General features: G+C 46.3%; 2 protein-coding genes across 4 annotated transcripts in view; both read left to right on the forward strand.

Annotated features, from left to right (window-relative positions):
• Positions 1-250: 250 nt before the first annotated feature.
• LOC140421743 (uncharacterized) lies at positions 251-13933 on the forward strand. Of its 3 annotated transcripts, none has more exons than XM_072506588.1 (2): positions 251-2944; positions 6615-13933. In XM_072506588.1, the coding sequence occupies exon 2, from the start codon at positions 6941-6943 to the stop codon at positions 8318-8320; it is 1380 nt and encodes a 459-aa protein (XP_072362689.1). In that variant the 5' UTR covers positions 251-2944; positions 6615-6940; the 3' UTR covers positions 8321-13933. The 3 variants fall into 3 exon arrangements, with proteins under 3 accessions (XP_072362689.1, XP_072362687.1, XP_072362688.1); XM_072506586.1 differs by lacking the exon at positions 251-2944 and adding an exon at positions 3371-3416; XM_072506587.1 differs by lacking the exon at positions 251-2944 and adding an exon at positions 3387-3459.
• Positions 3470-14037, forward strand: part of LOC140421746 (uncharacterized) — a 237590-nt gene continuing 227022 nt past the window's right edge. Inside the window, exon 1 of the mRNA XM_072506599.1 lies at positions 3470-5924. The gene's annotated coding sequence lies outside the window, so the exon portion shown is untranslated. The remainder of the gene's footprint in view (positions 5925-14037) is intronic.

The following is a 14037-nucleotide window of genomic DNA, read 5'->3' on the forward strand; positions in this document are numbered from 1 at the left end:
CGAAGTCCCACCCACCATCATGCACTCCGATTGCTTGGAGGACCATCCACTCCCGCTCGGTCCTCCAGTCCCGCCCCCTCTTCCTATTGGTCCGGAGCTGTTGTCAGTCACTCCCCGGGCATTGTGATGTGGAGCATGCGCAGTGTGGCTCATGTCAACGGACTGACGTTTGTTTGTCTCATCTTCAGGGGGAAGGAGGCGGATAAGCGGAGGCAGCATTAGGGGCAGTGGGTGGGAGGGGAGGGGAGGCCTCAACACCCCCAATAACAAACTAGCGGCACCGCCTCAACACCCAATACAACGGCAGCTGCCGCTTTCTCCCGGTGCCAGTCCCCAGTGGACAAATGTGGCTTCAGGAAGGAAATGCAGCAATGGATTTGTTCAGGAGAAATTATCTTTCACTCACTTTACTGATCCTGGAGCAGTAATTGATTTTGAAAACTCCTTTTACACTGGGTTAAAAGGGGAGGATTCACAAGAGGGGAAAGTCAAACGAAACATCACTGAGAGCAGGTCCAATTAATCAGGACCTGGGTATTATCGACCTTTGAGTTTAAGCATTGAGTTGTTACCACTGTGTTAAAAAAAAAGTTCTTCCCCACATTCCCTTGTATCTCTTTACATAATCTCAAATCCATGTCCCATAAACCTTTTGTGGGAACAGCTTTTCTTTACCTATCTCATCTAATCTATTAAGGATCCAGATCTTCAGAGCACCCTACGTGCTCTCATCCCACGTACTCCCCGCATTGAAGATCTCTACTGCCTCCCAAAAATGCACAAGGCCAACACACCAGGCTGTCCTATCATTTCAGACAATGGGACCCTGTGTGAGAATCTCTCTGGCTACATCGAGGGCATTTTGAAACCCATCGTACAAGGTACGCCCAGCTTCTGCCGCGACACGACGGACTTCCTACAGAAACTCAGCACCCATGGACCAGGAACATTCCTCGTCACAATGGACGTCTCGGCACTCTACACCAGCATCCATCATGACAACGGCATTGCTGCAACAGCCTCAGTACTCAACTCCAACAACTGCCAATCTCCAGACGCAATTCTGCAACTCATCCGCTTCATTCTGGATCACAACGTCTTCACCTTTGACAACAAGTTCTTCATCCAGACGCACGGAACAGCCATGGGGACCAAATTCGCACCCCAATACGCCAACTTCTTAATGCACAAGTTTGAACGACCTACTCATCGCACAGGACCTTCAACCAACGTTATACACCAGATACATCGATGACATTTTTTTCCTTTGGACCGAATCACTGAAATGACTACACAATGACATCAATAAGTTCCATCCAACCATCAGACTCACCATGGACTACTCTCCAAAATCAGTTGCATTCTTGGACACATTTGTCTCCATCAAGGACAGTCACCTCAGCACTTTGCTTTACCGCAAGCCCACGGATAACCTCACGATGCTCCACCTCTCCAGCTTCCACACTAAACACATTAAAGAAGCCATCCCCTCTCCGTATACACAGGATCTGCTCAGACGAGGAGGAGCGTAACAGACATCTACAGACGTTGAAAGATGCCCTCGTACGAACGGGATATGGCGCTCGACTCATCGATCGACAGTTCCAACGCGCCACAGCAAAAACCCGCACCGACCTCCTCAGAAGACAAACATGGGACACAACTGACAGAATACTCTTCGTCGTCCAGTACTTTCCCGGAGCGGAGAAACTACGACATCTTCTTCACAGCCTTCAACATGTCATCGATGAAGATGAACATCTTGCCAAGGTCATCCCCACACCCCCACTAATTGCTTTCAAACAACCGCGCAACCTCAAACAAACCATTGTTTGCAGCAAACTACCCAGTCTTCAGAACGGTGACCACGACACCACACAACCCTGCCATGGCAATCTTTGCAAGACGTACCAGATCATCGACATGTATACCACCATTACACGTGAGAACACCACCCACCAGGTACGCGGTACATACTCGTGCGACTCGGCCATAGGTGTCTACCTCATACGCTGCAGGAAAGGATGGCCTGAAGCGTGGTACATTGGCGAGACCATGCAGACGCTGTGACAACGAATGAACGGACATCACGCGACAATCACCAGGCAGGAATGATCCCTTCCAGTCGGGGAACACTTCAGCAGTCAAGGGCATTCAGACTCTGATCTCTGGGTAAGCGTTCTCCAAGGCGGCTTTCAGGACGCGCGACAATGCAGACTCGCCGAGAAGAAACTTATAGCCAAGTTCGGCACACATGAGTGCGGCCCTAACCGGGACCTGGGATTCATGTCACATTACATTCACCCCCACCATCTGGCCTGCAAAATCCTACCAATTGTCCTGGCTTGACACAATTCACACCTCTTTAACCTGGGGTTACCCCATCTCTGGATCTGTAAAGATTTAATCACCTGCTAATGCTCGCATTCCAAGCATTGTCTGGCATCTTTGAATCTGTCTATATGTATGTTTCTGGAACATACCTCTTCATTCACCTGAGGAAGGAGCAGCGCTCCGAAAGCTAGTGATATTTAAACAAACCTGTTGGACTTTAACCTGGTGTTGTAAGACTTCTTACTATGAGAAACTTGTACACCTCAATCAAATCTCCCCTCAATGTACTTCATCCGAAGTTTCTCCAACCTAACATTGCAACTATAATCCCTCATTCGTGGAATCATTCTGGTAAATCTCCTCTGCTCCCTCTCAAGGACCCTCCTATCCTGCGTACTGTGTGGTTATCACTGGTTTGCACAGATCCAGATGTTCTGTCTTCCTGTCCATGATGTCATCACGCACCAACAACTGCGCAGTGACATCACCCCCGTGCCTCAGGTACTTCTTCAACTAGGAGATTTTTCTCTGACTCCAGAGCTTCTGCTATCTTTCCAGCTGCGGGCTCCAGCAGGAGAGTTTAAAATTGAAAACTGAAATTGTTCTAATGGTGAGTATTTTTGTCCATTCCTCTATAATTTAGAACGTTTAGTGCTGTGCCCTGTTCTCTGTGAGAGTTTTCATAGCTCTGGGGCTGGTGTGACTCCTTTACTGTGTGTCTGAATCCATGTTCATCAATTGCTCAGATTCACCTCTGCCCTCCCTCACCAGCTCTCTGTCATGGTCGAACATCCTCTGTCTCTAATAATGAGTGTAATTTAGCTGTGTTCAGTATTTTACTGATACGCTAATGAGACAAACAAGCGTCTGTCCCTGGAGATGAGCCGCACTGCGCATACTCCAGATTACAAGGCCTCGGGAGTGATTGACGGCAGCTCCGGGCCAATAGGAAGACTGGAGGAATGAGCGGAATGGATGGTCCTCCAACCATTCGGAGTGAGTGAGGGTGGGTGGGACTTCGATTGAAACATGCGCAGTGCGGGCAATGGAGACGGAGAGGTTTTATCTCGGATCCACAAAGGGTAAGAGGAATATTGTGGAACGCGGGAGCGATGGATCTGGCTGGTGGGTGGAAAAGTTTTCTAAACATGTTGTGCAAGCCCATACCCGGAAAAACCACTTCCTAGTTCCCGTTTCACGGAGCAGGGCCGGGATGACGCAGTGATCGGTTCGGGATAACGACCGCCATCTTTACTCCAGACAGTGAACAGTAGAGCGCATGTGCGGTCGCCATGTTTGTTGGGGGCAACATTTTCAATGACTGGGAGAAGCTTATTCCACATTGCTCAGAATGGAGACAACTTGGCCAGCAAACTGCATTACCCTTTGTCCTGGGTACTTGACCTCCCATTACCCCGGTTTACACAGACCCAGATATCTAATTGCTGATCAGAGTAGCAACAGAGAAATAAAGAAACAAGCAAATTCTGCTCTCTGGATCCCACTAACCCAATGGATATCTGACCCCAAGTGCGGCTCTGTTCAGTCACACGGAGACCCATGTCAGAAACACAACCCTAGGGGCGGCACAGTGGTGTAGTGTTTAGCACTGTTGCCTGTGGTGCTGAGGATCTGGTATTGATGCCGTCCCTGGGTCACTGTCTGAGTGGAGTTTGAACATTCTTCCCGTGTCTGTGTGGGTCTCACCTCCACAACCCAAAGATGTTCAGGGTAGGTGGATTGGTCACGCTAAATTGCCCCTTAATTGGAAAAAAAAATTGCGTACTCTAAATTAATTTTTTTCAAAAGAAAATCTTTTCCTACACACAGAACAAACAACATTTCTTCTTCCACATTCACACGCCAATGATATTCAGGTCTGATGACTGTAAAATCTTGATGTGAAGTTTGATTTGAGTTTCTATCTGTAAATCCTCCCCTTGTAATATCCTGGAAAAAGAAGTTTATAAAAGTCATCACTAGGGGCAGGCACAGTGGCTCAGTGGTTAGCCGAGGACCCGGGTTTGATCCCGGCCCCGGGTCACTGTCCGTATGGAGTTTGCACATTCTCCCCGTGTCTGTGTGGGACTCACCCCACAATCCAAAAAGATGTGCAGGGTAGGTGAATTGGCCTTGCTAAAATTACGCCTCAATGAGGAGAAAGAAAATTGGGTAATCCTAACATTTTTTAACTAAAAATAAACAAAAGCCATCATTGTCAATCCAGGATAGAAATTCTGAACAGACAATCCTAGTTTCTCCGGAACATTTTTCCCCGTCCCACACTCTCCCTCCTCCCTGGGCTGAAATCCAAACCCATCTCACCATCTGCACCATTTCTTTCCTCCACTCCCAGTTTTCTCCCTCCCTCTCCTCTGCCTGGGTTCAGTTCTCCAGCTCCTGTCTGCAGACTGACAATAAAATCAATGGGTCTTATTGGGGGTTTGGTGCCTCCAGCGGGTGTTTGTGAATCCTCCCCGCCCACCTGCCAGGTTTTCCTTCCTTGCCAGAGATCAGAGTCCTCATTGATGATTTGAGCCCATACTGGAACCACACGAATTGGGAAAAAAATATTTTCATGCAGGTTAGGGGCTCCACAAAGTGTTTCCAACTCCTCCTACCCATCTCCTTAACAGGTTGACACATTTATTTGTCTGACACAAAGAATGGTCTCTGATCGCACCATGGTTAGCACTGCTGCCTCACGGTGCCTAGGACCCCGTGTTCGATCCCGGCCCTGGGTCACTGTCCGTGTGGAGTTTGCACATTCTCCCCGTGTTTGCATGCGACTCACATCCACAACCCAAAGATGTGCAGGGTAGGTGGATTGGCCACGCTAAATTGCACCTTAATTTGGAAAAAGTAATTGGTCACTCGAAATTTATTTTAAAAAAGGATTGTCTCTTTTCTCATGTTCACAATTAAAGGGGTGGGTTCCCCAGGAGATGGCTGACATTTCAGGGCAATTAAATTAATAATGGACAGAAATATGGCTAGTGTTGTTATATGGTACAGTTTAGATATATTATTTACTGTTCTGTACTAAAGGAAACAAATTTTTATTTCTCGACTTGTAATATCAGACTGTAGCTACGTTATAGATTTCCAGTCACCTCTTCCCTCAGAGGGTTGTTAGTCTTTGGATTTCTCTCCCACAGGGACCAGTTGTTCTGGGGGTCATTGAATATATTGAAGCACAAGTTTGACAGATATTTTATTGACAATGGAGTTAAGGGTTATGGGGAACAGGTAGAAAATAGAGTGAAAGCTGAGATGAGGCGGGATTTCTTCACCCGAGGATGTGGTGAAGCTTTGGAATTATCTACCCCAGAGGAATGTGGAGCCTCTGTCATCAAGTATGTTCAAGACAAATATTGAAAGATTTCTAGATATTGAAGATATAGAGGGATATGAATTGTGTGGGAAATGGGGTTGAGGTAGATCGGCCAAGTTTGAATGGTTGAGCAGACTCCGTGGGCCGAATGGCCTACTCTTGCTCCTGTTATAATCTGTGTCCTGGTCCGGAAGCAGTGAGCTGAGCTTGGATGTGTCAATCAACATGAATCAGCACCTTCAGGAGAATTGGGAGGGTGAATATTAGATACAGCAGAGTGAGAATGGAGGGAGATTGTGTGGGATGGAGATTTATAGACTTTGGAGAACAAGATGTTAGGAATGGACTTTCCAATTCAATACTAATTTGATGTCAATGATCCAGTTAGAAGCCACTGATACATAAAGGGATTACAGGTGGCACTATTTGTTCCTGGAGATTTGTGTGTGAAGTGGGATCAAAGAAACAAAGGTGTTTGTGGAGAAGCAGAGCTCTTGCCTCCTTTATTCCACAGCAACGGGCAGCACGGTAACACAAGTGGATAGCACTGTGGCTTCACAGTGCCAGGGTCCCAGGTTCAATTCCCTGCTGGGTCACTGTCTGCGTGGAGTCTGCACGTTCTCCCCGTGTCTGCGTGGGTTTCCTCCGGATGCTCCGGTTTCCTCCCACAGTCCAAAGACGTGCAGATTAGGTGGATTGGCCATGCTAAATTGCCCTTAGTGTCCAAAAGGGTTAGGAGGGATTATGGGGATAGGGTGGAAGTGAGGGCTTAAGTGGGTCGGTGCAGACTTGATGGGCCGAATGGCCTTCTGCACTGTATGTTCTATGTTCTAACGCAGAAGCTCGAACAGAAGAGAGGAAATAATGTTCCATCGAAACGAGAATTGTCTGCTCCGAATTTCTATCCTGTACCAAAAATGATAATTTTTATAAATTCTTTTTAAAGGATATTGTCAAACTCATGACAAACTCAAACGATTCCTTCTGATCTGAATATCATCGGGCTCTGAATATCATCGGCGAGAAGGAGAAATGTTTGTCCGATCTGTCGGCTTCAAAAGATTTTAAACGTGAGTGTGACTGGAAAAGCACCGAGACCCACACAACACACACCCGAGTGAGAGTGTTCCAGTGAACTGACTGTGGGAAGAGCTGCAACTATTACACAGCCTGAAAAACCATCACGCCATTCACAGTGAGGAGAGACAGTGCACATGTTCTGTGTGTAGACAAGGCTTCCACTGATTGTCCAATCTGGAGAGACACGAAGAGATGCAAAACATGGAGAAACCATGGAAATGTGGGGACTGTGGGAAGGGTTACAGATTCCCATCTGAGCTGGAAACTCATCGACGCAGTCACACTGGGGAGAGGCCGTTCACCTGCACTCAGTGTGGGCAGGGATTCACTCGGTTATCTCACCTGCAGGCACACCAGCGAGTTCACACTGGGGAGAAACCATTCACCTGCTCTCAGTGTGGGAAGGGATTAATTGATTTATCCAGCCTGCAGTCACACCAGCGAGTTCACACTGGGGAGAAGCCATTCACCTGCTCTCAGTGTGGGCAGAGATTCCGTGCTTTATCCAACCTGCGGAGACATCAGCGACTTCACACTGGGGAGAGGCCATTCACCTGCTCTCAGTGTGGGAAGGGATTCCATACTTTATCCAACCTGCAGTCACACCAGCGAGTTCACACTAGGGAGAGACCATTCACCTGTTCTCAGTGTGGGAAGGGATTTATTGATTCATTTACCCTGCGGAAACACCAGCGAGTTCATACTGGAGTGAGGCCATTCACCTGCTCTCAATGTGGGAAGGGATTCATTGATTCATCCACTCTGCGGAGACATCAGCGAGTTCACACTGGGGAGAGGCCGTTCATCTGCTCTCAGTGTGGGAAGGGATTCCTTGATTCATTCACCCTGCAGAGACATCAGCAAGTTCACACTGGGGAGAGGCCATTCACCTGCTCTCAGTGTGGGAAGGGATTCAGTGATTTATCCACCCTGCAGACACACCAGCGAATTCACACTGGGGAGAGACCGTTCACCTGCTCTCAGTGTGGGAAAGGATTTACTCAGTTATCCATCCTGCAGACACACCAGCGAGTTCACACAGGGGAGAGGCCATTCACCTGCTCTCAGTGTGGGAAGGGATTCCGTGATTTACCCAACCTGCGGATCCATCAGCGAGTTCACACTGGTGAGCGCCCGTTCACCTGCTCTCAGTGTGGGAAGGGATTCACTCAGTCATCCAGTCTGCAAACACACCAGCGAGTTCACACTGGGGAGAAGCCATTCACCTGCTCTCAGTGTGGGCAGAGATTCCGAGCTTCATCCAACCTAAGGAACCATCAGCGAGTTCACACTGGGGAGAAACTGTTCACCTGCTCTCACTGTGGGAACGCATTCAGTGATTTGTCCAGCCTGCAAACACACCAACGAATTCACACTGGGGAGAGGCCGTACACCTGCTCTCAGTGTGGGAAGGGATTTATTGATTCATCCATCCTGCAGAGACATCAGCGAGTTCACACTGGGGAGAAGCCATTCACCTGCTCCCTCTGTGGGAAGGGATTCACACAGTTATCCAGTCTGCAGACACACCAGCGAGTTCACACTGGGGAGAGGCCATTCACCTGCTCTTAGTGTGGGAAGGGATTACATCGCAAATAGGAGCAGGAAGAGGCCATTTGGCTCTTTGCGCCTGCTCCGCCATTCATTATGATCATTGCTTATCATCCATAGCCTAATCCCGCTTTCCCCTCCATATCCTTAATTAATAATCTTTCTTGTCACAAGTACTCTTACATTGAAATGAAGTTACTGTGAAAAGCCACATTCCGGCGCCTGTTTGGGTACACGGGACGAATTCAGAATGTCCAACTTACCTAACAGCACGTCGCTCGGGACTGGCCGGAGGAAACCGGAGCACCCGGAGGAAACCCACGCAGAAACGGGGGGAAAGTGCAGACTCCACACAGACAGTGACCCAACCTGGAATTAAACCTGGGATCCTGGTGCTGTGAAACCACAGTGCTAACCACTGTGCTACCATGCTGCCCTTTGATCCCCTTCGCTCTCAGTGTTATATCTAACTGCTTCTTGAAAGCATATAATGCTTACTATTTCCTGTGGTAACAAATTCCACAGGCTCACCACTCTGAAGACATTGCTCCTCATCTCTGTCCTAAATGGTCTACCCCGTATCCTCAGACTACAACCTCTCGTTCTGTACACTCCCACCATCGGGAAAATCTTTCCTGCATCTACCCTGTCAAGCCCTGTTGGAATATTATAGATTTCTATGAGATCCCCCATTCTTCTGAACTCCAGCGAATATAATCCTAACTGATTCAATCTCATACGTCAGTCCCACCATCCCAGGAATCAGTCTGGTAAACCTTCGCTGCACTCCCTCTAGAGCAAGAACATCCTTCCTCAGATAAGGAGACCAAAACTGCACACAATATTCCAGGTATGGCCTCGCCAAGGCCCTGTATAATTGCAGCAAGATATTCCTGCTCCTGTACTCTAATCCGCTCGCAATTAAGGCGAGCATATCATTTGCCTTCTTTACCGCCTGCTGTAGCTGCATGCTTACCTTCAGTGACTGGTGTACGAGGTTATCCAGGTCTCGTAGCACATTCCCCTCTCCTAATCTATGGTCATTCAGACAATAGTCTGCCTTCTTGTTTTTGGTATCAAAGTGGACAACCTTGCATTTCTACAAATTAAACTGCATCTGCCATTCATTTGCCTACTCACTAAACTTGCCCAAAACACACTGAAGGATCTATGCATCCTCCTCAGAGCTCACCCCGCCCCCACACGCAAAGTGGTGTCACCTGCAAATTTGGAGATATTGCATTTTGTTCCCTCATCTAAATCGTTAATATATACGGTGGTGCAGTGGTTAGCACTGCTGCCTCACTGTGCTGAGAACCAGGGTTCAATCCTGCCTGGATCACTGTCCGTCTGGATACAAGTGTCTCCGTGGGTCTCACCCCCATAACCCAGGATAGGTGAATGGGCCACGCTAAATTGCCCCTCAATTGGGAAAAAGGAATTGGGTACTTTAAATTTTTTAAAACATCATTAATATATCTTGTGAATACCTGGGGTCCTCGCACCGATCCCTGCGGTACCCCACTAGTCACTGCCTGCCAACTTGAAAAAGACACATTAATTCCTACTCTTTGTTTCCTGTCTGCCAACCAGTTTTCTATCTATCTCAACACACTACCCCTAATCCCATGTGCTTTGATTTTACACACCAATATCTTATGCGGGACTTTGGTCAAAAGCCATCTGAAAGTCCAAATATACCACATCCACTGGCTCCCCCTCATCAACTCTACCAGTTACACCCTCGAAGAATTCCAGTCGATTTGTCAAGCATGATTTCCCCTTCATCAATCCATGCCGACTATCCGATCCTGCCACTGGTTTCTAAGTGCTTTGCTATAAAATCTATGAGAATGGATTCTAGAATTTTCCCCACTGCCGATGTCAGGCTTACTGGTCTATAATTCCCTGTTTTCTCTCCATATCCCTTTTTAAATAGTGGAATTACATAAACCGCCCTCCAATCTGCAGGAATTGTTCCAGAGTCTCTAGAATCCTGGAAGATGACCACCAATGCATCCACTATTTCTGGAGCCACTTCTTTAAGTACTTTGGGTTGCAGATTATCAGGCCCTGGGGATTTATCAGCCTTCAATCCCATCAATTTCCCCAACACCATTTCTCGAATATTGATCTCCTTCAGTTCCTCCCTCTCACTAAATCCTGCGTTCCCCAACATTTCTAGTATCTGCTTTGTGAAGAAAGAAGCAAATTATGTATTTCCTTGCTCACCCATTTCTTTGTCCCCTATTATACAATCAGCCTAATTTCCTGTTTTATGCCATTCCCAACATCACCACTGCAGTTTGGGGTCTGTATACGATGCCCACTAATTATTTTGCCCCTTGGTGTTTCTCAGCTCTACCCATACAGATTCCACGTTGTCAGAGCTAATATCCTTCCTCACTATTGCATTAATTTCCTCTTTAACCAGCACTGCCACTCCACTGCCTTTTCCTTTTGGTCTGTCCTTCCTAAATACTGAATATATTCAATTCCCATCCCTGGTCATCCTGCAGCCATGTCTCCATAATCCCCATTATCTCACACCCGTTTATGTCTATTTGCGCAATTCACTCGATTATGCCGTCTGCAGTCACACCAGGGTGTTCATACTGGGGAGAGGCCGTTCACCTACCCTCAATGTGCGAAGGGGTTTTGTAATTCATCGCACTTTCTGAGACACCGACAGGTTCACAACTGATTACAGGGATTGGATTCGGCTATTATTGTTTCTGTTCTCAATTACATCCAGGACTGCATTTTGTTCATTCTGTTGGTCAATCAGGATGGACGGAGGGTTTCTTTCTGCTGGACTGGCCGGTCTCACGATTTTGTCTCCAGTGGGCTGATTCTTTCTGAGCCTTCTTGCGAATATCTGGTTGCACATTTTACAAGGATCAAAGAGCGAAAGCGTGTTTGGAGGTTTTAAGATGTTTCATTCTCTTTGGAAACCCCCCAAATCATGCCACATTGCCATGAAGATGGTCTATGGTGGTTACACAGTTCTTTTGTTTAATTTATCTTGGTGTTTCTCACAGAACAAAACTATCAGAGCATGAGGGGCAAGTTGTCTGAGGTACACTGGGAAACAACATTAAATAGTATGGTGGGAGACACGCAGTCACTAATATTTAAGGAATTATTACAGATTTACACGGTGATCGGTTAGCTCAGTTGGCTGGATGGCTGATTTGTGCTGAGTGACACCAACAGTTCAGGTTAAATTCCCATACTGGCTGAGGTTAGCCATGGTCTGTGTCGGTATTTATGCTTCACATGATCCTCCACCCACCCCTCTACATCTCCCCCATCAGCATCTCCCTCTATTTCTTTATCCCTCATGTATGTATCTAGCTTTACATATTCATGCAACTCGCTGTGGGAGTGAGTTCCACATTCTCACCACTCGCTGGGTAAAGAGGTTTCTATTGAAATTCCTATTGGATTATTGAATCCCTTCATAATCTTAAAGATTCCATCAGGTCACCCATCAGCCTTCTCTTTTCCAGAAAAAAGCAACCCCAGCCTTTTCTGAGTGTTAAATGCTCTCAGTTCTGTATATTATGAATCTTTGTTGCACCTTATCCAGTGCCTCTATTTCCTTTTTCTAAATGGAGATCACCAATGTTGACAGAGCTCCCAGTGTAGTCTAACCCTGGTTCTAAACAAGTTGAACATTTCCTCTGGGCTTTTCAATTCTATCCCTCTGGAATGGAAGCCTATATATGGGCCCCACACTTTAGGAAAGATGTGAAGTTCTTAGAGAGGGTGTAGAGGACATTTACAATAATAATCTTTATTATTGTCACAAGTAGGCTTACATTAACACTGCAATGAAGTAACTGCGAAAATCCACTAGTCGCTACACCCCGACGCCTGTTTGGGTACACAGGGAGAATTCAGAATGTCCAATTCACCTAACAAGCATATCATTCGGGAATTGTGGGAGCACCCGGAGGAAACCCACGCAGTCACAGGGAGAACGTGCAGTCTCCGCACAGACAGTGATCCAAACCGGGAATCAAATCTGGGACCCTGGTGCTCTGGAGCAACAGTGCTAACCATTGTGCTAGAATGGCACCAGGGATCAGTGACTCCAGTTAGTTGGAGTGACTGGAGCAGCTGAATTTCTCCCCTGAGATCACAGCATCTGGACTGTAGAGAATGAGGTCATTCGATTCTTTGAGACCATGTTGGCTCTCTGTGGAGCAATCCAGTCTGTCCATTGCTCCGTTCTATCCCCATATCTGTGCAGGTTTATTTCTCTCGGTGCCCGTCCAATTTCCGGTTGAAATCCTTCTGTCGTCGCTGCATCTCCCACCCTTCGAGGCAGTCGGTTCCAGGTTGTTACCACTCGCTTTACATGTACACAAGGCTCCTGGAGCACAGAGGCGTCAATTTGGCCCATTTTCCCCGTGCCAGCTCTTTGGACAGCGACCCATTTAATCCCAGAGTTCGACTATTTTGTTTTCTTTTTCAGAATGTATCAAATTATCTTTTTGAAGTTACAGTCCAATGAGACTCGAACACTATTTGTAGACGGTGTATTCCAAGTCACAATAATTCGCTGTATTTTTGAACAAATAGTTGTGCTTATGGTTTGTCTGGGGTTTCGCAGAGTATTCAAAATGGTGTCAATGACATGGTTATTACACAAAATTAAGACTCAATCTTTATCAATGATTCTGGTGAGGACACCGAGTGCAAGATATCCTAGTTTGCGGACAATTAGAACAAATGTACATTTCTATAAAACCTCATTTCCACTGGAGCTCCTAAAGTGTTTTAAAGCCAATGGAGTACTTTTGAAATATATTCACTGTTGTAATGTAGGAAGCTGTAAGTACGCATGTGGAATCATATTCAGTTTTAAAATTGTTATTTTCATAGTGTTTTCATTGCCATTGGTAACAAGGTCAAGGAAGCCCTTTTATGCCTCTAACATGTAGCTTCCTGCAGCCATTTCGCCTTCTGTACCTTTTCTATATTAACTATGTATTGATTTCATGGCAAAAATACAATAATTACATTCATGATTATTCAGTAGTGAACATTGATTATCATTAGTGAATTGGTGTATTAGTTAATTATATTGCAAAGACTAGATCTTTACTTTAAAAAATAATACTATCAACTAAAATGTTTCCAGAAACTGCAGAGCTATCAGAATTTGTTTGAAAAACTAAATTACCTGATAATTTTGAGAAGTTACAAGTTGTGATGATAAGCCTGTATATAATGTTACATGTACTGGTTTAGCTCCGTGGGCTAGACAGCTGGTTTGTAATGCAGAACAAGGCCAGCAGCACAGGTTCCTTTCCCATACCAGCTTACCCGAACAGGCGCCGGAATGTGGCGACTGGGGGCTTTTCACAGTAACTTCATACATGTGACAATAGAAGATTACTATTATTACTCAGCAGTGTGACCTCCCACCAGCAGGTGGCGTCAGACATCAGTCAGGTGATATCCATCTACCAGCAGAAGATTGTAAGGCGTAAACGAGGACAGTCGCATGTCAGTGTAGTTCCAAGAGAGTCTCATGTAACTCTATGATAACTTGGTCTGTATAGCATTCTGATCGTTACCTTACCACGTGTACATTAATAAATCATTGTTCTGGCTAAGTAACCAGCAGTTCTGTAGAATCATTGCAAGACAAGATCACAGAACACAACACTAGACATTATATTCTGCCAACACTGTGGGCTAGGCATTGGAGTAATGGTATTGTT

The sequence above is a fragment of the Scyliorhinus torazame genome, chromosome 5, assembly GCF_047496885.1.
Source record: "Scyliorhinus torazame isolate Kashiwa2021f chromosome 5, sScyTor2.1, whole genome shotgun sequence".
Taxonomy (NCBI): Eukaryota; Metazoa; Chordata; class Chondrichthyes; order Carcharhiniformes; family Scyliorhinidae; genus Scyliorhinus; species Scyliorhinus torazame.

Bases quoted from the DNA above. Each gene is read 5' to 3' on its own strand.
- LOC140421743 (XM_072506588.1), top strand. From the start codon at position 6,941: ATGCAAAACATGGAGAAACCATGGAAATGTGGGGACTGTGGGAAGGGT.